Genomic DNA, 26647 nt, shown 5'->3' with positions numbered 1-26647 from the left:
GCTAAAAAGGGTGTGATATCCACACACCTCATTTTACTTCTCACGCACCTTTTTAATTTTCAAACGTCAAATCAGATGAATTAAAGAAGATCAATGGACAGAAATAATCAAGGGGTGTGTGAGAAGTAAAATGAGGTGTGTAGATAGCACACCTCTTGCTGAAATATTATCATAGTAGATCATTGGTGCAATGAACACAGAAACATGAAGATCACACAGTAATTGCCTAATCCATGCTAAATCTGCAACTGCAATAGCTAAGGCTCTATATTCTGCCTCAGTTGAAAATCTTGACATTGTATGTTGCTTTTTAAAGGCCCAAGAAATTGGACTAGAAACAAAGTAAACAATATGACCAGAAGTTGATCTTTGATCATTAGGATCACATGCCCAGTCTGCATACTGTATGCTTGCAGATGCAATTTTCCATGTTTGAAGCTAAGACCATAGTTTATTGTGCCACTAAGATATCTAAGAATCCTCTTAACTGCAACAATATGAGAATTCATAGGATTGTGCATAAACTAACAGCATTGGTTCATTGAGAATGCTATGTCTAACCTTGTAAAAGTTAAATACTGCAAGGCACCAACAATGTTTCTATATTGCTCTGGACTGTGATATGGAGTGCCATCATCCTTGAGGAGTTTGTGATATGGCAAGCAAGGTGTAGGACAAGCCTTTGAATCTCGTAAGTCAACTTTATTTAACAAATCCTTGATATATTTTGACTTAGAGACAAACAAGCCAATATACTGATAAGTGATTTGTAACCCCAAAAACTAATGCAACTGTCCCAAATCCTTCATATCAAATTCCTTAGTTAACTCCACAACAGTATCAGTGATCATCTGAGAAGAACTGTCTGCAAGAATGATATCACCAACAATGTTTCTATATTGCTCTGGACTGTGATATGGAGTGCCATCATCCTTGAAGAATTTGTGATATGGCAAGCAAGGTGTAGGACAAGCCTTTGAATCTTATAAGTCAACTTTATTTAACAAATCCTTGATATATTTTGACAGAGAGACAAATAAGCCAATATACTGATAAGTGATTTGTAACCCCAAAAACTTATGCAACTGTCCCAAATCCTTCATATCAAGTTCCTTAGTTAACTTCACAACAGTATCAGTGATCATCTGAGAAGAACTATCTGCAAGAAAATTTATATCATCCACATAAAATAACAATACAACAGTACCAGCAGCACTATGTTTGACAAATAAGGAATGATCTACAAAAGAGGACTTAAAACCCAAACCGGGCAAATAACTTGTAAACTTTTCATTTCAAGCTCTGGGAGTTTGCTTCAAGCCATATAGTGACTTATTAAGCTTGCAAACATATTAAGAGGGATGACTAGAGTTGTGAAAACCTGGAGGTTATGCCATATACACTTCTTCATTTAAGTCACCATGCAGAAATGCATTCTTAACATCTAACTGCCTTAAAGACCAATTGAATTGTGCTGCCAAAGCTAAAATCAACCTCACAGTTGTGGGTTTAACAATAGGATTGAAAGTCTTATTGTAATCAATGTTTTCTTCTTGACTATACCTTTGGCAACCAATCTAGCTTTGTGTCTAGCTATAGATCCATCACAGTTTCTTTTGATCCTATATACCCACTTGCAGCTAACCAAATTCTTCCTAGAGGGTAAAGGAACTAAGCTCCAAGTTTTCTGAGCGTGAAGAACATCTATCTCTTCTTGCATAGCTACTTGCCACTTAGGAAATTTACTAGAAGACTTGTAGGAGGTAGGTTCAATTGCATTTGCAGATGATTGAACAGTTGCTGAGAACACTTTCTTCTTGGAAATCCCACTTTTGGACCTAGTTTGCATGAGATGCAAACTAACTGAAGGTATTGGAAAGACAACAAACATATTTTCTGGTCGAAAATCTAGATCAACAGGCATTGGAGATTGTGTAGATACTTGAGGCACCAGAAGGAAAAGAATGGAACAACTCTGTGGCACTAGTGGTTATTGAATTTGAAGACTCTGAGGCTGTAGGGGATAAAACAAGTAAAAAAGATGGTTGATAAGGAATAACTGTGTTTTGTGAAGTAACTAATGGAGGTAATGTATGTGGAGCAGTGACAGATACCCTGTGCTGAGATGAAATGTTATAAGGTGCAGTGGATGAATGCTGAAGATTTGAAAAAGGAAAATCAAATTCATCAAATAGAACATGTCTGGAGACAATGATCTTGCCAAGGATGTAGACACAAATACCCTTTATATTGGCCTACATATCCTATAAATACATACTAAGTTGTTTTGGGTTGCAACTTAGTAGTATTGTATGGTTTTAAAAGTGGATAGCATGCACAACCAAAGATTTTAAGATGAGAAATCTGAGGAGAGTTACCAAAAAAGTATTGATATGGTGATGACATGTGCAAGGTTTGACAGGGCATTCGATTTATGAGATACACAGAAGCAGCACGTGCATGAAACCAATACTTATAGGGCATTGAAGCATTTTGTAAAAGTGTAACGGCTATTTCAAGAATATGTTTATGCTTTCTTTGTACAAGACCATTTTGCTCAAGGGTATAAGGGCATGATTTTTTATGAACCATACCTTTATCAAGCAAAAATTGTTTGAACTTTTAACTGAAGTGTTCACCTCCTCCATCACTTTGAAATACTTTGATATTTGCAGAAAACTAAGTATTAAAAAACTGGTAAAAGTGAACAAAAATACTGAATACTTCACTTTTATTTATCAATGGAAAGATTCAGGTAAACCTAGTACATTCATCCACAAAAGTAACATAGTATTTGTAACCTTCAACTGAAACAGTAGATGAAGGCCCCCAAACATCACTATGTATAACCTCCAAGGGTTTTACAGTTTTATTTGTAGGAAAAACAAAAGGAAGTTTTGTAAACTTGCCCTCTAAACATGATTTACAAATAGAAGACACATGAGAAACATGCATAGGTATATTGGATTGTTTTAACATTGCAGATGTCACAATGTTGGAGAGGTGTCCTAGCCTGTGGTACCACAACATTATTTTGACTTGCTTGCCAAGAAAACATGATTGTGTTGTAGGTAATGCAGATGATTGTTGTGCTTGATTTATGAGATGTTTTGGAATAGAGAAGAGAATGGGGTACAAGCTAACTCTACACAGTCTTTGGAAAAGGATTCTCCCTATGACCTTGCCCTGGATCCAATAAGAGAATTAATCACACATAAATCTGCATTTGTTATCCTTACATGGTCTATAAATGGATAATAAATGCTGAGATATATGGGGAACATGCATAATTTTCTTCAGTTCAAAATCATATTAAGATGTCCTTAATGTACTAGAACTAATATGAGAGATGTGAAAACCTAAACCATTAGTTGTGGTTACTGTATCTATGCCAGAGAATGAGGTTGGTAGATTGAGATTTGCTAAATCAGAAGTCATGTGGGAAGTTGCTCCTGTATTTGCCACCCAAAATTGCTCATGTGGTGCAGATGGTTGAAAGGTAGTATACATAGCAGAGAGATTGGGTGATGGAGCCCTTCCTTGATATGAAAAATCAGCTCTATGATAACATTGCAAAGCAATGTGTCCAAATTTGCTAGAAATTTGGCATTGTGGCTTGGAGGATTGAGTAGAGGAAGATTAGTGTCTCTAAAAACAATTAGCTGCAATGTGCCCTCGTTTATTACAAATTTGACAAATGGGAATATCATAACCATGATTAGGACATGTAGACACATGATGCTTTCCTGGACCAAGAATCCCTGCACTTGAATTTGAGAAACTAGTATTGTTTTTGTTGTTGGAACTGTAGTTATTTCTGCCTCGTCCTCTACCTCTGTAAGAAGAATTGTATCCACCATTGTAGTTAGAAGAGCCACCATTATAATTGCTAGTGTTGGTTGATCCACTAGCATTATGATTTTGTAACTGAGATTGAGTGGATTCTTCTCCAAGCATCAGAGCATTTCCTTTGTCTTTCCTGTCATTTGCCATCATGGCAGATATAAAGGTGTCATTCACATAGATATTTTCAACAATAGCTTCTTCTGCCAATAGTTGGGATCTAAAATCCTTTAGTAAGATCACATTATCTCTCCCCCTCATAACTGTTCGAAATGTATTGTACTCCACAAGCAAACCTTTAAGTGACAAAATAACAATGTCATCATCTTTAAAAATTACTCCTGCTGCTGAGAGATGATCCCAAACATCTTTGATCATTTGAAGATACTGAGAGACTGAATCAAAACCTTTCTTTATATTCTACAACTCAGTTTTCAATTAAAAATTGCTGGCTTTTGTAACTATAAAGAACCTATCCTTCAAATTAGTCCACATATCATGAGAATTGAGACAACCAATGATACAAGACATGGATGTTGGAGACAGTGTAGCAATGAGTAGCTGCATTATAGCACAATCATGCATTTTCCAAATCTGAAAATCCTCAGTTTCAACACCTTCAACATCGAAATCATCTTTAAATCTTGTAGGACATGTTCGAGTGCCATCAACAAAGTCGAACATACCATGGCTTTTAAGAAGCAAACGAATTTGATAGTTCCACACAAGATAATTTGTATCATCAAGCTTCACAATAACAGAATTAGAGACATTCGGAATGAGATTTGTAATAAGAGACTGTACAATTTGTAATTGTGCTACAGTCACCATGTTTGCAGAGAAAAGTATGCAAAGATTCAATAATTCGTGAAAGAATCATAGAATTAGGGTTTCAGAAAGAAAATTGGGCAGAATTACTTAAAGAATTCAACTCAGAGACAAATTCGAAAGAAGAAAACTGATATCGATTCAAAAACTTTTAGTCACACAATTGATCGGACAGTTGGTGAGCACAATGTTGCATAAACTTTACAGGCGAACTTAGCAGAAAAGAGAAGTCGCAATTCAATGAGGAAAGAGATGAGAGTAAAAGATCACACCAAAACATACAGATCAAGAAGGTAGAAGCAAGAAGCAGCACAGGATCGGAAGACCTCTAGCACCGGCGAAGATACCATGTCAGATTGCAGAGAGACGTTTGTTTTCCATACAAGTTCTTGATAGAGATAGAGAGACATTTGAGAGAGAATAACAGTTTTAAAGAGAGAGAGAGAATTGTATCTTGTATATTCATCATCATCATTTTACATTAGTACATAGATATATATAGACAAGGTTTTCCTTAGTCACTAAGTAAGCTAACTGTCAATAACAAACTTAGCCAACTTAGGCACCTTAATCTACGTGCATTTGTCATCATCTGAAACAACTAATACATATTTACAACGATCACATAATTATATTTTTTTTATATATAAATAAATTAAAAGATTAGGCAATATTAACTTCTTTAGATAAAACAACATAGAATTAGGCTAATTATATTGTTGTTTGTACATGCAGTATTTAACTTCACTGCAAGAGAAGATGACTTGGCTATAATAACTAAGGAAGATTTTGATACGTGTAACACCTCGAATCCCTTGTTTTATTTCAATGAACCATCAATGCTTAAATTTACCGGGAGCGACACGTTTTATTTCACGAGCACCTTGGTCGGGCACTGCCCAGAGGGCAAAAGGTAGCTATTTACTTCGCTCCGTCTTCAACCACTCCCCCAAGTCCAAGTCCAACTGCTTCTGTTCAAGCTCATGCGACCATCCCCAACAAATTTGTGTCTATGAAAGTCATGCAAGGCAAAAGAACATGATTTCAGTAACCATCCGTGAGGCCATCTCCAACCGAATGGTCCAAATGGTCAGAAGGCCAAAAATAGTCCGAAAACTGTCTCCAACCGAGGGCCAGGCTAGAGGGCTGTGGAATCTGAGGAGGCCCCACGGAATCGAAAAGGGCTGGAGGGCCAAAGGGCTGGCCACTTCCAGCCAACCAGTCAGCCCTGGGCTGGCCAAATTTTTTTTAAATGTGTCGGATTTCCTGTCGGTTATAACCGATAATAATACATTTATACTAAATAATATGCATGTATTCCTGTCGGTTGAATACTTTGATTTTTTTTAACAGTTTTATTATTATTTTTTATTTACAAAATTTTTCCTATAACTTCTATTTTTCATTTTTTTTAAATTCTTTTTTTTTCTATAACTTTTATTTTACAAAATTTGTTTCATATATTTTTTTTTAAATTCCATTTTTTCCTATAACTTCTATTTAACAAAATTTGTTTCATTTTATTTTAAATTTTATTTTTTTCCTATAACTTCTATTTCACAAAATTTGTTTCGTATTTTTTTATTCTATTTTTTTCCTATAACTTCCTAAGCCATTATACAACATTAATTAAATTAAATTAAGTAACATAAAACAACATAAAAATTATACAACATAAAAAAAACATTTAACAACATGAAAGTTAAACAACATTTAAGTTATAGTTTTTAAATAATAAATTATGTTTGGCCCTATGGCCCTTTGGCCCTCGGTTGGAGATAGTTTTTTTTATAGAGATAATAAGATAAAAATGAATAGTAATATAAAATATTGACGTGGCTTGATCACACAAACATAAAATGGGGGTAAGGCTAGCCGACATTCACCTCTCCCAGACCCTGCGTAGAGCGGGAGCCTTGTGCACTGGGTACGACCTATCTCTGTAAAAAAAATGGGGGTAAGGCTAGCCGACATTCACCTCTCCCAGACCCTGCGTAGAGCGGGAGCCTTGTGCACTGGGTACGACCTATCTCTATAAAAAAAACAATATAAAATATTGACGTGGCTTAACCGTGACCACACAAAACATAAGAGCACCAAAAGTGGGAGGGCAGACAATCTTTGCTCATTGACTAATTGGTGATCAGAATTATTAAACTTGTTGTAGCATCATCATGGGTGCATTATTTGACACCTCACAAGTAAAGGCTCAGAAGAAAACATTTGTACTTTAAAGGGATCATGGTACCGGATATAGTCTTTAATTAACCGGAGTTGTGTTAAGCTCATAATTAAGCCAAGAAATTTAAGATTCAAGCTGATGCAAATTAATTAACGAATTACTTAAAAATAAATTAGAAAAAACAGAAAGAAAAAAAACTTACTTAATTTAGATATAACAGAGATATCAATTTAACAGAATAGAAAAATTGTTATGCCTAGAGGCCGGGGAATCAAATGGATTCAATATTACAGATCCACTTAGTACTGGTTTGGTACTGAGGAATCAAATGAATTCAATATTACAGAACCACTTAGTACTGGTTTGATACCGAGATGCTTTTATAAAAAGTAAGTATAAAAAGCTGAGCTCAAAAAGGTATTTGGTAAACACTTAACAACAGTTTATTTTTACAATTTTGGATGAAAAAAAAGCTAAAAATGTGAAGTAGCAAAAATGAACTTATTCTCACAGCACAACAGAAGTGGTTTTTTCTCAAAGCATAGCATATCAAACCAGCCCTTAAACAAGGCTAGTTTCATATACATATTGTTTGAGCCTAGAAGCCGCCCAGTTGGAAAACTCTGGCAAATCATTAAATTAAAGATGGGGTTTTGGGAGGAAGGTTCTGAAGCATAACAAATTGATGCCCTGTTCACACCGCTCACGAAATACAATATGACAATGATGACCGGCCAAACAAAGCAAGATTCATAATATATATGCGCTTCTAGAAGTCGTCTTCTCACGTTCTAATTAAGAAAAAAATTGCTGAATTATTTCCACGTTTAGTGCCCTTAAAATCAAAACTTGGTATAAAAAGTTTTAATTGATACATTGGTCTGATGTTTCTTCTATTTATTTTCTAGAAGTGTGGCTGAGAGAGACACATTTAAATAGCACCTTAAGTTGATGTTTTACTGTAAAACTAATCGACAATATAGAATGTGATTCAACTTCTTATAAGGATGTGCAAGGTGCTTGAATTCTCTGGTGGGAGATTTGCACTCTCAACATTGTCCTCAGATGTATGGTCATCTAATCTTAAAACGTGGACAACACATATTGAATGTCACGAGAGCATGTTGGCCGTTAGGCTCAACACATTGGCAACGTGACTATAATAACATGAAAGAAGTTGATATTTCACCAAAAAATTAATTATAAATAATACGAGAAGTAACCGAACCTTTTAAAATAAATACAAAGTTGTCCTTAATTTAATACCCCGATACAGAATTTCAACTCTCGTCGCATTCGTCTAATATTAATCCGCATAATAAATAATGAATGGAACTGAAATAGGAAAGCCCAACAACCAAAGGTTGATTTGTCCACCAACTCTAGACTCCACATCATTGGTCTGCATGTTGTATATAATTTTCTTATAAGCTGACAAAGTATTTGATTACGACCCATTTGCAATTAGATATCTTAATTTTCGGTTAATAATGATTCCTGTTTTCTGATTCGACCTTGACCTACTCAAGTTTGTCTTTGCGTATCTGCTAGGAATTACAACATTGAAATTAAGAAACCCCCTCCCCCTCCACCTAACCAACACCCACAAACACACACAGACATCCCATATATACACACACACTATGAGATAGCAAACTTTGAATTTCTTATGATTTATTTTAATCAATATATTGGTGATATTATTATTTTAATGCAGGAATTAAAGAATTATTTCCATCATAGATGTAACAGAGATAGTGTACGCATGTTTGTTGGAATGGCGATCATCATGCAGTAATAATGGACTAGTAATTCTTCAACAAAAAAAATTAGTTTAGATCAATAAATAATTTTATATTTTCGTATACGTGTTATTTGATTCTTTAGAATACGTCAATAAATTTAATTATTTCTTCAACTAAGGCCAATAAAACCAACTTTCCTCTCCAACCAAGATCACTACGTACCCTTTTTAGTATTTCTCTTTTATTGACACTTGTGAAGAGCACAAATGTTGATTGATTCAATTCTAGTGCTAAAAATATTTTGTGACTTAAACAAATCACCCCTTGAATAAATATAATATAAAGTTAATGGCGGCATAAAACTTCTGTTGTCATTAAAGGTAAGATAATCTCCATATTGTCATGGCAAAGATGATGCTATTCTTGGAAATTTGGTCACACAGAATCGAGGTAGAGCAATCTCCAGGCAAGAACTAGATAATCAAAAGTTTAGAACTCTGACCTCTTTATCCTAGCTGGGTTTTAAAACTATATCAAATTATATGCAGGGCAAATAAAAAGGTCTTTTAGAAGATAACTAGAGATGGTCAAAAACGCGTTAACTACACTGAAGATCGTGGATCATTTCAAGCTCGTTAATCTTGGCTGCATAATAAAAAAATTAAAAGGAAATTACACACTAGGGTTTTGATCTTTGCACAAAGAAATCTATAAAAGAGAAATCATGAATAATAAGATTTCATTTACAAATTAACAAGCTAATTAGTGTTTTATCTTACCATCCCATCTGTATTTATTTATGCAAAATTAACAAATACAAATGGAATATGCTATTGATTTGTTTCTTTTTTTTTCATTTCTTTCAAGACAAGTAGCACATAATCTAACTAAAAGATGTAATTAAGGGCATTCAAGCACGTTAGCATTTAATTATTCAAACTGGGTCCACGTCAATTGTAAATTGGTCCTTAGGTTCTAGACATCCTTGAAGAAGTTGGTCGAGCAGAAAATTGGGGAAGCAATTTTGCTATATCATTTGTCAAAGTATCACCGAAGCTTCCGTATAACTTCTTCCTTCTAACCTCTATAAAAAGATCACAACCCAAATCTCATTTTTCACATAAACAGACGCTAGTACATAAAAACAAGAGAGCAAAACAAAGAAAAAAGCAGTTACAAAATACGAAGAGACAATATGGGAAGAGAACTCACAATAGCCATTCTAGCCATAGCAGTGGTTGGTCTGCTTCACTCCACTGCAGCACAGAAAACCCATGTCGTTGGAGAACTTCTCGGGTGGCTGGTTCCTCCCGGCGGTAACTACACTTATGAAACCTGGGCAGCTACGCAGCATTTCGCCGTTGGTGACCTTCTTGGTATGTAACATATATACTCAAGTTTCACTATTTTTAGCAATTTTTAGCTAAAATGTTTTGAAGTGCTTTTAGATTAAACGATTTCGTATCACAATAGACTATTCTAAGAACGGTTGGCAGATAAAGTTTAAAATGTTTATGGGTTAAGAAAAGCATTTGAATTTTTTTTTTTTAACGAAACACAGCAATAATTTCTTCAAAAAGTATTTGAAGTGCTTTGTCAAAAATAAAAAATAAAAAACATTTGTATTTGCTTCAGAAAGTTTGATATGCTTCTAATAGAAGCACTCGCTTCTGAGTATAAATATTTTTAACGAAAGCATTTCCAAGTAGACCTGTGTTTGATGAATTTATGTTGTTCATTTTTCAGTGTTCAACTTTACCGACGGTGACCAGGATGTAGCGAGGGTCACAAGGGAAGCTTTCAACAAGTGCAACTCGACAGACCCCATCAAACTTATAACAACCAGTCCGGCCAACTTCACTTTGGACACCACTGGAGAGTACTATTTCATTGGCACCAAGGACAAGCACTGCGAGTTGGGACAAAAGCTGGCCATTAACGTGACTGCGGAACATGTATCACCTGCTCCAAGCCCTGCACCCAGATCAGGACCAGTGACTTACGTCGTTGGTGATAAATTGGGTTGGCTTGTCCTACCAGGCGGTGAATATGCTTATGAAGCTTGGGCCTATGGCAAGACTTTCATTGTCGGAGACACTCTAGGTAACTATATCGATGTTGATGATAACGTAAATTTATCGACGACTGTTTCATAACTAGACTAATTAAACGCTAATCAAATTCTGTTGCTTACATATAAATTATTAATTCCTTGACAATGTTTTACTTTCTTGCTTTTGTAGTTTTCAACTTTGTCAATGGGACACAAGACGATGTGGCTACGGTGACCAAGTCAGCTTACGAAAACTGCACCACCAACAGCACTATCGCCGTTTACAAAAATAGTCCAGTGAGTATCCTTCTCAACACCACCGGTGAGCATTTCTTCATATCCACCTACGATCGGCGCTGCTTATTAGGCCAAAAGCTAGCCATTAACGTGACATCCGGGAGCACAGCCCAACCACCATCGTCTGACTCACCATCCGGTTCCATAGCACCTTCCTCGCATAGTACTCCCTACGCTAGTGGGCCAGGCGCTGCTTCTCCTCCATTCAGCTCAGCCCCGTCCAGGATTGGTGGCGGCTACACCTTCTTGCTCATTGCCGTGGCAGCTTTCTTCTATTGATCATTAGTCACCAGCTAGCTCATATGTTGATTTTTATAATTCCCTTGGAATATGTTCCATACATTTGCAGTACATACCATGAGGCTGTATTTATTTTATTTAATTTATAGTTATGATTTTGCTTTTGTATTCACCTTTACCAATTCGTAATAAACCTGGCTCTATCTGTATGTACGTTCCTTTACTTTGGTTAATACAAATAAGTGCAGCCAATTGCCTATTTTTTGTCCCCTTTTTCAATTAACTTGCCCCTTTTTATTTTTAAAGGGAGAAGATATTAATACTAAACCACACAATAGCAATCATATATAGATATAAAACTCAACATGATTTTCAGAAGCCATCGTCATATGCATATGAATTAAATGAAGAGAAATATCACTAAATCTAGATTTGTAAATGCAAACGGATCGAGGAACTCAAAACAGATAAACAGCCCCAAATAAAAACACCCAAACTTGCAAGATTGAAACACTTGTGGCGCAACAGTAAATAAATAGAAAATAAAATACGACGAACACACGAGGATTTCTTTAATGTGGTAAAACCCCACACATACTGGAGAAAGTCAGGGTACCCTGGCAGAAAATAATCCACTAAGAGCAAACAACAAACCCAAAGACTCATACAAGACACAACTTACAAACTCAAATATCGCAGTGTCCTCTTGTTTTCGCACGAAGGTTCGCCTGCGAGCTAGAACAAATTATGAATGATGATATGAGAGCTAGAAGAAAGCATTTTACTTGGATTTCACTCCTCTACCCTAGCATACAAATTCCTTACCTTAATTTTTTTTCTCGCACAAAATTATGGTTGGCAAAGATAGAAAACCTGATGGAAAACTATATAACATTATTTAATGGACGTGAGAATCAAATTAACCGGCCTACAATTGAGTAAATCTATATTATACTTTAACCGTAAACTAAATTGATTTATATCAGGAATTGATTTTATTTGATCTCACTATCCTAATAAAATGTTAACACTTAAATTATATTTTCCAAAAATGATGCATGTGAAGTTTACCTTAAGTCATTCACGGAATCAGATTACTTTTTATTGCCGTTGACGTGCAAGCCTTCAAATCACGAACCTAAATACTAGAACATATCTAAAATCTAGCACTAAATCTATTACAGACACATTTTACTTGTCTAAGAAATTAACGAATCACAAAAACTTATGCTTTCAACATCTCACTTACTAATATGAAAAAATAATCACTTGGAAATAGTCAGTCACTTTGAAAGTTCTTAGAAACCAACGATGGAGTTGGTTAATCAAAATTATATTAAAACAAATAAACAAACCATAGAGTTTGGTCTAGTTGGAGCAAAGTCTCCTTGTTTAAACTAATCAATTGCAAAGAATATAATTCCGAGCATATGTTATTTTATTTATTATCAATGTCCACAATCAAGGCAGAAGTTTGAAACTGAATTAAATATAGTATACATATCTAATTAATTGCCACTTGCTAGGATCATGTTCAGAGGACTTCTTAATTTTATTTGCTTACTTAGGATTGTGATATAATGAAAACTATATATTCTAATTTGCCAACTCCATCTTTTGTTTCCAATAAGTTGCTAGCTAGCTAGTTGCTGACAATTATGTGTAAAATTTTCGGACTAATGGAATGAGCCCACATATATTCTTTCCTTATCTTTGCTAGTGAAATGAAATATCGTTCTACAAGTGATGGATTGCTCTAGTGGTTAACGTCCTCATTCTCCTTAGTGTAAACTATTGATTGTAATAAAGAGAAATCTAGTCCCTTGTCACTAAGGAACCCCGGCAATGCTAGGGAATTTTTTTAGGGAATTGAAGCAACATATAGTCTAAAAAAATAACAAAAACTCAAAGAGCATATGGGCAAATTAAAGCAGCCACGTTGTGCCTTTAAGTAACAAGTTTGATTATTATTCTTTGCTTTGTGAATATGTATATATTCTGCTCTGTAGTGCAGTACCACAAACACTATAAATATTCTGGCTTTCTGGTAATGATAAAATTCTGGCAATGTCGATCAACACGACGGGTTGTCTTTGGTTATTGCCAGTATTCGCACGGATTGAACAGTGGCCATTGATGGTGGGGTGGTTCGGTATGGGATACCATACCAAAACTAGTATCCCGAATCCCAAACCGAAATTTTTTGTGACGGGAATTTGAAGACCAATCCCAAACCAAATTTTCGAGAATCCCAAATTTCGGAAATCCCGAAATATTTTCAGGATTTCGGGACAAATCGGGAATCCCAAATTGAAATATGAAATTATGAATTGTTGTTCAAATATATAATTCAAGAACACATTCGTGAATTAGGAATGTCATTTCATTCACACTACCATCAGTGGCGGATGCAGGATTTCAACCTCAGGTGGTCCTAGTATAAAAGATTTAAAGATTTTGTAAACGGAAATAGTGTGTAGCGGGTAATTTTTTTTCTCTATTTTTTAAATGAACACTTCATTGAGCACTTTGTGTGTACATGGGCATCCCTGCTTTGTCTTTTAGGATGCGTTTGTTGCACCGGACTATCTTGGACTGGACTAGCTTTAGGGATTAAGCTGGACTGGCTTGGCTTAGACTAAACAGGATAAAAATAATGAAGTGTTTGGTGCAGTGCCAGATTAAGTGTCGGACTAAAATATTGACCCAATTTTTTGTTTATAGGAGAACAGGAAATTAAGAAAGAAATGCAACGCCGCGTTGTATATGGGCAGCGTAAAACACTAGAAAATTGAGATGAGCAAAGCATGTCGGTGATGACAAAGACCACACACTGTATATTCCTTTAAGAAAGAGACTTTGAGGCCCTAACAAAATTAACCCAGAACTCAAAATTAAACCCCAAAAAAAAAGGAAATGAAAGAAATTAACATCAAAATTAAACCCAGAACTCCACACTGCAACACAAAATCCATGTAAGTTTTCGTACCAACCAAACAAAATTATCCCAGAACTCCAGAACTCAAAACTAAACCAGAACTTCAAAAGGTCCAAGAATGCTCTAGAGTGTGCGACTGCAGCGCTATTCCTTTCAGTAGCTTCGACGACACCGAATCTTGGTCGTCGACGATCTCTTCTTCTTCGACCTCGTCGTCGTCCTCCCTCGACGGCACCGAATCTTGGTCACACAAAAGATGAAGGTGGGGCACCGCCAACGGCCTAGCTATGGTGACGGCTCCGCAGAAGAAAGCGGAGCGTGGATGGATTGGGGGTTTAGCAAGTGAAAGTGGGGATAGATGTTGGCCTGGTTTCCTTCTTCTAGTCCTTGCTAATAGTAATACCAAGCTAAAACATGGGATTAGGCTGAAAGGTTTAGTGAAACACGCATGGACTAGTAGTCGAGGCGAGTCCCATTTATTTTAGTCCCACAACCTACCAAACGTAGGATTATAGTCCTACTTAAGGTAGTTCAAGCCAATCCCTCCTAAAGAGGTGTAACAAACACGCCCTTAAAGGTTAAAAGCCTTACCACAATATTTAGTGTCAATTTTCTTGAGAACTAGTAAATTGAAAGTTTTTTTTTCTTTTTTAAGAATACTAGTAAATTAAAAGGTTTTCTTTCTTATGAGATATTAATAATTATGAGGTGAAGGCTATTAATTTAAAAGGTTACAATTATGTTTAGCTTTCAATATATTGCAGGGATATAAAAAAGGGCCAAACGGCAAAATGGGATAAAAAAAATATTTAGAAACAAGATATTGGGTCCAACTGGAAAAAGAGATAAGAAGGAAAAAAAAAACAAAAACAAAAAAAAAGCAAAAACAGTACCGTTTCCATACAAGACAGAAGTGCAAACACAATCGGTCTTCTTCATTCACTTTACCCAGCCAGTTCTGCAACTACATATTCAAACTCCGGCAAAGAAAACCCAGTTTAGTTGTGGATCTTATACCTAATTTTTATTTTTCACAATGATTTATCCCATCCAGTCCTTCATAGAGCTCCATCTAAAGTTTAGGGTGGTCCTCCATGGTACTTCACAAGCGTTTCTCCCTATCTTCGGAGGGTCCCGGGACCACCCCGGTCCCTATATAGATCCACCCCTGACTACCATTTAATCTAGGCATGCCTGACTGTTTTTATCAAAGTCAAAATTCAAATTAATTAAACCATTTTTGCAATCTGTTGAGAGACAAAAGAATCAAGCCTTCTGAAATCATCAGTCATGGCAGCAGCAATAATAAAATCCAAATGAATATCAAACAGAACATGCAAAATTTGCAAGGTGTAGGGCATTCCAAGTTGCAGAGCATGAATTAGAAACTACTATTATCAATTATAAAAGAATAATACATATATATAACATATATGTATAAATATATATAATAATTAATATTATATATTTTCGGTTCGGTATGGGATTCCCGAAATATCGAGAAGCCAATCCCAAATCCCGTATCGAAATTTCGAGATCGGTTCGGGATAGCATCCCAAAAATTTCAGAAATTTCAATCTAAAAAATTTTTGGTTTTGGATCAGGATTTTTTCGGTTTGGTTCGGAATTTTCAAGAATTTTTTCCACCCTAGATGGGTTTTACTCTCTCTCTCTTTCCTCACCTAACCTTACCACGCATGTGGAGAAAGAGATGGAAAGAGGAATATTGTAATGTATATTAGCACCGAGATATGGAAGTGTTTTTCATGAAAAGCAAAGGTGAAGGCTTCGGTTGGTATCTAGGATTATAATAGAATAAATTGAGTAACTCCTTAGATAAACAAGTGGATAGTACTTGATGTAAGCTGTAAGAGTTAGGTGAAGAAAACAGTTCTTTATTGTCAGTTCGTCTACTTGTTCGTTTATTTTAGAATTATTTATGGTTGTTAACAAATCAAATTGCCAAGACGGCTATACCATCGGAAATTCAAACCCTCATTCTCTTATTGAGTTACAAAGTTGTATTTGTAAAGAACTAATTCTGAACAACAGAAAAACAGTAGTAAACCCTAATAAATAAAAAGAAACTATGGTAAGTGGTTTAGTGGAAATGCAGTAGATTTCAAGTCTGGTTTGCTTTCTGATCTTAGATTTGAGATATAAAGCTAGCAAAAACACAAATGTTTCTCTAGTTGAAAGTTTTGAAATGATTGTATCATTTGATTATAGCTAGAGATAAACTAAAATGCTTTAGCCTTTCTGAACCCCATTGAAAATTAATCATACCTTTCAAAGTGTGGAATACCTCAAATATCGAAAAATAAATTTTAGTAAGTATCGCACTAATGTACAATTAGGCTTTTACGAATCCACATTTGGCCTACTACTGCTACAGTCCAGGTTTGACAAATTCCTAATTCACACTTGGCCTACTACTATTACTTCATTATTTCTCAGGAAATTTCCTTGGTAACTCTATATGGGTCCTACTCCTTCCTTTTACCTTTTGTCCTTTTTTGGGACGCAGCCGTTCCTTCACTTTTATTCACTTGCTCCAATTATTAACTATTCTTTCCAGAGAAAACCTTCCTAGTTTCCAAATCTATAATTTAATATAAAGCAATGACTGGTCAACGCACAAAGATATCACATTTTTTTGGTGAGAGCTCTCATCCTCTCACACGGAAGTCTGAGTTTCACCAAGTCCCATATCTCGGCCGACCTGACCCCGTCACCAAATCTGAACCGTCCATATTACTCACAGAACCGCAGACGTGGCATCCATCCAACGGCACAAACAGCCAAAATTTGTGGTTTTCACAAAGCCTTCCTCTATATAAAGCATGACAGTGACAAACCCTCTAGAAACAAAACCTTTACAAGTTTTCAAGAACAGAGGAAAAAAAAGAGAGTAGGAAAAAACAGGGGCGACCTGACCTTCAAAGAACACAAGGGCAATGGCAAGGAACACAAACATGGCGTTTTTCGCAGCCGTGGTGGCGGCCGCTTTGCTGATGAGCTTAGCGTCAGCGGCAACTACTTACCAAGTGGGTGATGGGTTGGGTTGGTCCATCCCTTCCGGTGGCGCCGCAGCTTACACTACATGGGCTGACAACAAAACCTTCACTGTCGGCGACACTCTTGGTATATATAATTTCAGTTGACGCGCACATTTGATAACTATTTTGTTTTTGTACACTTAATTTCATTTTTCATACTAATTTCAGCTAAACAAGTGTTCGACTAATAACTATTTCGTATCTGTAAACTTAATTTCATATTTCATACTAATGTTAGCCTAAATAAGCGTTCGTCTGATAACCATTTCATTTTGTAAACTTAATTCGATGTTCCATACTAATTTCTTGAACTTTCTGCTTTGCAGTATTCACATACAGCAGCGGAAATCACGACGTGGCGGAAGTGACAAAGGCAGCTTTTGATGCTTGCAATGCAACTAATCCCATTACTTTGGAGACTGCCAGCCCTACAAATATCACGCTTAGCTCTTCAGGGGAGCATTACTATATCTGCACCTTCTCTGGCCATTGCAGTGCCGGTCAGAAATTGTCTATCAGTGTGACCGGAGCTTCTTCTCCTGCTCCGGCTCCAAGGACTACTCCTCCCCCTTCACCTTCACCACCGGCCTCTGTTCCGGCACCAGCTCCGAGTACTATTTCTCCTCCTCCTTCACCACCGGCCTCTGTTCCCGCACCAGCTCCGAGTACTAGTACTCCTACCCCTGCTGCTTCCCCAGCACCAACACCAAGCTCCTCACGAGCACCTGTCACTTGGACCGTTGGCAACAACAGCGGATGGACTGTCCTCCCTCCGGGCTCTTACCAAACTTGGGCTGCTAACAAAACCTTTGTGGTTGGTGACACTCTAGGTATGCCTCAATTGCGCTAAATATGGTCCTGTTTGGATTTGTTTTTTAAGCAAGTATTTCTGCTCATAAGGTTACGTTGAACTGATTTTTGGAAAATACTTAAAAATATTTTTTTGAAAGTGTTCTTTTAGACCTGTTTTTGTGACATAGAAGCGCATAATCAATTTTAAGTGTTTTTTGTGAATATCATAAATACTTTCCTATGTCAAAAAACATTTTTATTAATTATAAAACAATCTCAAACCTATCTTAAAATATGAGTTAAGTCAATTGGTTCGAACAATGTATTTATTTTATTTTTGAGTTCGATGACTTTTCAGGCAAATCAAAATAGTTAGTATTTTGACCTAGTAAAAAATTTACGTATTTACAAATTAATTAGTGTTAAGGTGTTGATTTTGATTGTCTATTGTACAGTGTTCAACTATTCGAACGGAACACACGACGTGGCAGTAGTGACCAAGGCAAACTACGACTCATGCAACACCAGCAGCACCCTTGCCCTGTTCACTAACCCACCAACGAGAATCACTCTCAACTCCACCGGCGAGAATTTCTTCATCTGCACTTTCACCGGCCACTGTGCCGGAGGCCAGAAGCTTGCCATCAATGTCACCTCCGGTAGTACCACCGCCACGCCACCTTCCTCCACGGCCACTCCTCCAAGCAGCAGTGCCACCCCTCCAGGCTCTAGTGCCAACCCTCCACCTGGAAGTCCAACCAGCCCAAATACTCCTTCGTCACCGACACCCGAAGGTTCTGCACCACCACCACCAAATACAGCAGCTTCTCTCGGCGCCGCTGGCCTTTCCGCTACCTTTTTGTCCATTGCTTTGGCTTTGTTGTCTTAGATTATTTTCCGGGGCGGTATATAGTTAATTTTGTGTGATGTGATTCATTCACTTAAACAGCTATAGCGTGATTGCTTTTACACGACATTGATCTTTTTTTTTTTTTTTTTTTGCATAATAATAAATTTAGTATTGAATTTTGATTCAGCTATATCATCAATGAAATTATACCAATGTTTTAAAAAACTTGTTCAATAACCCAGCGGTGGAGGCCACTTTGGAGGCGGGGTGGGAGGAAAATCGCATCTATTTTATGAGAGTCAGCGAAAAACTTACTTAGACATGGCTATTCATAAGGGTGGGAAAAAAATACCGAAAATGTCAAACCGAACCAAAAAAATTCTGAAACTAAACCGAAAAAATATAAAACCAATCACGAACTTTCGGTACAAGAATCGGTCTCACATTTCCATTTTTTCCGTAGTTCCGAACCAAACCGAAATAAATATATATATTGTTGTGGTCTATTTTTATCTGACAAAATAGAGAGGGCCGGCGGCAGTGGGAGGGAGAAGAGAGATGTGTGTTTGTAGAATTGTAGGGAAATGTGTGTGTTGTTATCCCTCCTACATTGTGCCTTTATTTATAGTAGTAAAGGGAGAGAAGATATTCCTTCTCCTCTAAGTAATACAAGTTGTAATAGGAAATGATAACTAGAATCAAATCTAATCTAGGATTTACACAATCATACTTATTCTAGGAATGTTTACAACACTCCCCCTTGAGTGTGCAAATACTTAAGGTAGATTTAGCATCATGCAGAAGTTGAGGAAGTCGACTCGTCGGCACTGATTCCAAGGAACAACGCTTATTCTTAATAAGGTAGGAACTTGCATAAGTAGTAAGTCTCACTAAAAAACCCTAAGGCTATGGCAAAAACCCAAGTAGGGACAAAATCCATAGTCTAAGGAAAAATGCGTGAGAAATGCAAAGTCAAAAGAAACGTCTACAGGACGTCATCAGGGATATGACCAGCCCAAGGTGGGTGCCTCGTTAAAACCTAGTTAGGTAGCAAAAATCCAGTGGGAAAAATGCTCCTAATCGTATGGAAAAAGAGTACATTAAGATCAAGCAAGTATCCAGAAGATACTCCCCCTGAGTTTGACATAATTCCAAAGAGAAATAGCAAAGTTACAACTCAGAAAGTTTACAAATACCAATTCCATGAACAAGCTTATGAAACGTCGCCTTCGGTAGTGATTTGGTGAAGAGGTCGGCCAGATTGTCTTGTGATCAGATTTGCGTGACTTCAATCTTCTGATGCTCTTGTTGTTGATGTGTAAAGAAGAACTTCGGCACAATATGCTTGGTGTTGTCTCCTTTGATGTAACCCTTCTTGAGCTGTTCGATGCAAGCTGCGTTGTCTTCAAAAATCGTCGTCGGGGCATTAACGGCGGGATGAAGATCACAGGAGCTTCGAATATGGCCCATTACTGCTCTCAACCAAAAGCATTCCCGAGTTGCTTCATGTAAGGCGAGAATTTCAGCATGGTTAGACGAAGTGGCAACTAAGGTCTGTTTAGTTGACCTCCAAGATATTACGGTGCCTCCAACGGTAAAGACATAACCCGTTTGAGAACGCGCCTTGTGCGGATCAGATAAGTATCCAGCGTCGGTATAACCAACAAGGCGAGAATCAACCCGATGAGCATAGGGTGCGGTATCACTCGAGGATTCGTAGTGATAGAATAAGCCCAAATTCGTAGTACCCTTAAGGTAACGGAAGATGTCTTTCACGCCAGTCCAATGTCTGCGTGTTGGTGCATTGTTGTATCTTGCCAAAAGATTAACAGCGAATGAGATGTCGGGTCTAGTGCATTGAGCTAAGTACAATAAAGCGCCTATCGCACTTAGATAAGGAACTTCAGGCTCCAAAATCTCTTCATCATCTTCCTTTGGACGGAAGGGATCTCGCTTTGCATCTAGCGTACGAACGACCATAGGAGTACTCGAAGACTTCGCTTTATCCTTATTAAAACGGCGCAACACCTTCTGGGTGTAGTTCGATTGATGTACTAAGATTCCATCCGAACAATGCTCTATCTCGAGACCGAGACAGCATCGAGTCTTTCCTAGATCTTTCATCTCAAATTCCGACTTCAGGTGCGAAACAGTTCTCGCGAGCTCTTCAGGAGTTCCGATGAGATTCATGTCATCGACATATACTGCAACAATCGCAAATCCAGAATGTGACTTCTTAATGAACACACAAGGGCATAGTTCGTTGTTCACATATCCCTGACTAGTCAAATACTCACTCAGACGGTTATACCACATTCTTCCGGATTGTTTCAAACCGTATAGTGAACGCCTCAGCCGAATTGAGAGCGTGTTCCGGGGTTTGGAAATATTTGAACCAGTCAATGTAAGTCATTCGGGAACTTTCATATAAATTTTCGTACCAAGATCCCTATAGAGATACGCGGTTACTACGTCTATCAGCTGCATATCCAGTTTTTCGGAAACTACCAAACTGATAAGGTATCGAAAAGTAATCACATCCATAACGGGTGAGTAAGTTTCGTCATAGTCAATCCCGGGGCGTTGTGAGAAAACTTGTGCTACAAGACGAGCTTTGTAACGCACAATTTCGTTCTTCTCATTACGCTTCCGAACGAAAACCCACTTGTAGCCAACGGGCTTCACATGTGGAGGGGTAAGAACTACAGGTCCAAACACCTTACGTTTCGCAAGTGAATCAAGTTCGACTTGGATTGCTTGTTTCTAGTTTGACCAATCAGCTCTACGTCGACATTCATCAACGAAACGCGGTTCAATGTCATCGCTCAACATGATCTCAGTAGCTACTGCAAATGCTAATGCATCGTCGACAATCATCTCATTTCTACGCCACACATCATCTAAGCTAGCATAATAGACCGAAATCTCACGATTCTCGGGAGGAGGATTCATCTCTTCAAGGACGCTTCCATAATCTAGAATTTCCTCATGAGTTGGGTAAAATGAGTAAGCGATAGTCGGATTCACAGTAGGCTCTTCAGGACCTTGTGCCGTGGTTTTCCTCTTCTGGGGGTGTGAATCCTTTGAACCAAGGGGTCTGCCACGTTTTTGTGTAGGGGCAGATGATTGGCTAACCGCTAATGTACGTGGATCACCAGAATTGGCGTCCCAGGCTTCCAGGAGGGTAGTCCGTCGTACATTTGGTACATCTATCTTTGCAGGCGTATTCGCAGCTGGAATATGTGATCTTATCACTCGTGCTAGATCGGTGAAAGCATCTGGCATGCTCTGAGCTATGCTCTGGAGATCTAATATGCGCTGCACTTCAGCTTCAAACTGAGCGGTGCGGGGATCTAAATGAGACAAAGTGGGAGTCGTCCACGATAATTCACGTCGTTCATTAGGAACGTTGACGTTCTTATCTCCCCCTAACGGCGGGAAGACTGTCTCATAGAAGTGACAATCTGCGAAACGAGCGGTAAACAGATCGTCTGTCAAAGGTTCTAAGTAAAGAATAATCGAAGGAGAATCATATCTGACATAGATTCCCATCCTTCGTTGAGGCCCCATTTTTGTACGTAAGGGCGGCGAAATCGGCACATAGACCGCACAACCAAAAACGCGCAGATGCGATATGTCGGGTTCTCATCCGGTGACCAACTGAAGGGCACTAAATGGTTGTGTCGCAACATGTCTCAGGCGGACCAACTTTGCTGCGTGCAATATTGCATGGCCCCAAGCAGCGATCGGGAGCTTGGTACGTATGACCAATGATCGAGCAATCATTTGTAAACGCTTAATGAAAGCCTCTGCCAGGCCGTTCTGGGTGTGAACATGGGGTACAAGATGTTCAACTTCAACCCCAACCGACATGCAATAGTCATCAAAAGTTTTAGATGTGAATTCTCCAGCATTATCCAATCGAATAGATTTGATCGGATAATCAGAGTGGTGAGCCCTAAGCTTGATAACCTGAGCCAACAGTTTGGAGAATGCAGCGTTCCTTGTGGACAATAAGCACACGTGTGACCAACGTGTAGAAGCGTCAACCAAAACCATAAAATATCTAAATGGTCCGCAGGGAGGTTGAATCGGTCCACAAATGTCCCCCTGAATCTGTTGTAGAAAAATGGGAGGATTCGAACGAATCTTGTCATAAGAAGGCTTAGTAATAAGTTTTCCCATAGAACATGTTTGACATGCGATTTCATGGATCGAACCTAAGCTTTGGGTTAGTGGATGCCGGTGTGAAGTTTTGAGGATACGGCGCATCGCTATTCGTCCAGGATGTCCCAAACGATCATGCCAAAGTGTAATTTCATGCACGGTCCCTGTGGTAGGGCCGGCCACATAGTGGTATTCGATGGGGCGTATGGTCGTAGTATACAGACCATTCGGGTTACGCTCAATCTTCTCTAGAATACGCTTCTGGTCATATTCGTAGGAAGTTACGCACAGAAATTCAACTTCTTTTTCTACGTAGGTTTCAGCGTGGTAATTGTTATCTCTAATGTCCTTGAAACTTAGTAACGTTCTTCCGGAACGTGGAGAATAGAGTGCCTCAGCAATGGTCAAGATTGTACCATTGGACAACATTATATGTGCCTTACCGTATCCTTCTATCAGGTTGGATGGGCCTGAGAGGGTTGTCAGAGGTGCATTCTTAGGTACGAAGTTAGTGAAATAGATGCGTTCACGCAAAACAGTATGCGTGGTTGCACTATCTGCCAGACAACTAACTTTCCCACTAGTCATACCTAGAATGAAAAATTAATTTGAATTGGTCACATGCATAAAAGTTTATAAAAACAAGTATCAATTCAAAATAATTTCATTTATTCAAGGATTAAAATTGAATATCCAAAATAAATCGCCAACTAATAATCCAAAAACATAAAGGAAAATTGTTCAAAATCAACCAAAAACAAGGTGGGGTGCGGCCACTAGGTGGAATTCGGCCCCAATTGTCTTATTTCAACTAAAAAAGAAGTCTATGTCTAAGATTCTAATCTTCCATAGGAGTGGTATCCTCCTGAAAGTCAGAAACCTCCATCTTTGTAGTCTCCGGTTCGTCCACTTGCATGAAGTTTGATTCAAACTTCTTACGACGAGAATGATATTCATCTACAACCTTCTTGGGAGCACGGCAAATACGGGACCAATGGTCCTTTGAACCACAACGATAGCGCATATCGTCATTCATTGTGGCAAGTGCTTTGCCCTTATTCTTGAAGTTCGGGGCCTTGGGAGCGAGGTTTGGACGCTTCTGGGCTTTGTATCCTCCCTTGGATAAGCCTTGACTCTGTTGACCTTGGTGGGATGGCTTCTGGCCGCCCTTACCACGCCTCTTTTGGTGTTTTGGGTGCTGATTAGTGCTATAATGTGCTTCAGGCACAACAGTAGCCCCAGTAGGTCGAGCTTGATGATTCTTCATAAACAGCTGGTTCTGCTTTTCAGCAAGAAGTAAAACAGAGATCAAATCCGAGAACTTAGTGAACTTCTGAGCTCTATATTGTTGCTGCAGGACAATATTAGAAGCAGAGAAGGTCGAGTAGGTCTTCTCTAGGAGATCCTCTTCAGTCAAAGTTTCATTGCAAAACTTGAGAAGTGATCGGATTCGACAAACTTCAGAATTATATTCATTCACAGACTTAAAGTCTTGGAAGCGCAAGTGCTGCCAGTCGTGTCTTGCTTCAGGCAAGAATATGTCATTTTGGTGATCGAAACGATCAGCCAAAGCGACCCATAATGCACGTGGATCCTCCTCATCAAGGTACTCAGTTTGCAGAGCGTCATGAATATGTCTTCGGATGAAGATCATAACAGTGGCTTTTTTAGCTTCGCCAACAGGTTCAGTTGTTGCTTCTTCAATAGCAGGACGCAAGTTTTTGGCAGTGAGGTGGAGCTTCACATCTTGAACCCACTTGAGGTAGTTCCTTCCAGAGACCTCCAAAGCGGTGAAGTCGAGTTTGTTCAAATTCGACATGTTCCGATCACAAATAGATGGACAAGATGTGGTTAGTGTAATGGAGAAAAATCAATCCATTCACATAGGAGTAGAACATACAGGTTCTAATAGACATGTATTGGTTTAATTTTGCATGAAAAACTTCGGGTTTTCATGGGTGATATGTTTAAGAGAAAACTTCAGGTTTTCAAACAAGGCATGTTTATAAGAAACTTCGGGTTTCAAAGTAATTATGAACTTCAGGTTCATATATTCCTACAGGCAAACACAAATATATATGCAAACAAATATGCAACAAGTATATGCAAAAAATATTGTATAATTATAATTGAATTAATTTATTTGGTCTTCGGGGCAAAATTAAAGTGTGGGTGAAAATATAAAAACCCATATTATTTAAAAATAGTAAATAATAAAATCGCGGGGCCTAAAAATATAGGCCGATAATCCCCGGGTGTAGGCTGCAGACCCACGGGGTGAGAAGGGAATGGGCTGCTGCAGGCAGACCCCCCAAAAAAAAATTCCTTTCCGCGCGCGGGCCACTTCAGGTTGGCCCAAAAAATAAACAAACAAACCAAAAAATTTGTCTTTGCGGGCTGGGCTGCTGCAAGCGAGCCCAGCAAAAATTTGTTTTTTCCATATGGGGCTGAGAGACAGAGCCCGGATAGGGCTCGGGGAAAGGTCTAAAAAAAATCCCAGCCGTGCTGGGTGTGCTTGGCAAGGGAAGAAAACCGGAAAAAGGTGGACGGAGCCACTACAGGTGGTCGTGTCGAGGTTGTTGGAGCTCAGAGTGAGTCACGGTTGTCGTGGACAACCACGGAGATAAGGAAATCTCAACGTATCAACAACTAGAAAACCCTAAAAAAATTGAAATGAATTAAAAAAATCCGACGAGATTCCGGTGAATCTCAGTTCAATTTGAAATGTGGGACGACTTCTAGTCGTCGGCGACGTGAACCAGAGGTTCAAAGCAATGGCTGCAGGCCATGCCGTGGCCAATGGACACCATGAAAAGTGTCGGGGTTGGTTTGTTGGGGACGCGATGGGCGTCCGGCTCTCGGCTCGGGAAAGCATGGGGATGCAGGCTGCAAGCCTTGCAAGAAGATGGGCTAGCCATCGCAAGCTGCGGGCCTGGTTGCGTTGTAGCCTTGCGTGATGCAAAGGCACGGGTTCAAAGAACCCTAATTCCCCAATCGCAAATTTTTTTTTATTTTTTAATTCAATTATATTATATGCATGTATAATTCTAATGAATCACATATTTACGTTGATGCATATGCAAATAATAGTTTCAATGCATGTACATATGTAAGATTCAATTCATGGCAAATATCAAATTCACATAATTGTAGCAATTTTGGTGATGAAGCATACACAATTTATGTAGAATCTAAAATACGTTAAACGTAAAGTTGGGTCATGCATCATGGTGAATGTTCATGCTATCAGGGCTTGCAAAATATCAAGTTAAAATCCGTTGTTTGGAAAGAACCTGATTGCGTGATGATATGGATGAACTGGTTTAATGCAGAAAAAAAATCTCCAACGTCAGATTCCTAAGCGCAGCGGTAGGAGCGTGCTGATAACATGTTGTGGTCTATTTTTATCTGACAAAATAGAGAGGGCCGGCAGCAGTGGGAGAGAGGAGAGAGATGTGTGTTTGTAGAATTGTAGGGGAATGTGTGTGTTGTAATCCCTCCTACATTGTGCCTTTATTTATAGTAGTAAAGGGAGAGAAGATATTCCTTCTCCTCCAAGTAATACAAGTTGTAATAGGAAATGATAACTAGAATCAAATCTAATCTAGGATTTATACAATCATACTTATTCTAAGAATGTTTACAACATATAT

The 26647-nt window shown here is 38.2% G+C and overlaps 2 protein-coding genes across 2 annotated transcripts; both read left to right on the top strand.

The window, feature by feature from the left end:
- Nucleotides 1-9701: 9701 nt before the first annotated feature.
- LOC126606012 (blue copper protein-like) lies at nucleotides 9702-11447 on the top strand. The gene is made up of 3 exons (XM_050273471.1): nucleotides 9702-9974; nucleotides 10345-10701; nucleotides 10842-11447. The coding sequence occupies exons 1-3, from the start codon at nucleotides 9794-9796 to the stop codon at nucleotides 11225-11227; spliced, it is 924 nt and encodes a 307-aa protein (XP_050129428.1). The 5' UTR covers nucleotides 9702-9793; the 3' UTR covers nucleotides 11228-11447.
- Nucleotides 11448-16988: 5541 nt separating this feature from the next.
- On the top strand, nucleotides 16989-18969 carry LOC126601095 (uclacyanin-3-like). Its single transcript, XM_050267764.1, has 3 exons — nucleotides 16989-17270; nucleotides 17512-18015; nucleotides 18433-18969. Exons 1-3 carry the CDS (start codon nucleotides 17084-17086, stop codon nucleotides 18864-18866), a joined length of 1125 nt encoding a protein of 374 aa, XP_050123721.1. The 5' UTR covers nucleotides 16989-17083; the 3' UTR covers nucleotides 18867-18969.
- The last annotated feature ends 7678 nt before the right edge of the window (nucleotides 18970-26647 follow it).

Source organism: Malus sylvestris, chromosome 15 (assembly GCF_916048215.2).
Source record: "Malus sylvestris chromosome 15, drMalSylv7.2, whole genome shotgun sequence".
In the NCBI taxonomy this organism is placed as follows: domain Eukaryota; kingdom Viridiplantae; phylum Streptophyta; class Magnoliopsida; order Rosales; family Rosaceae; genus Malus; species Malus sylvestris.
Note: the sequence above shows the minus strand (reverse complement) of the source record. Positions and strands in the feature narration are given on the sequence as shown.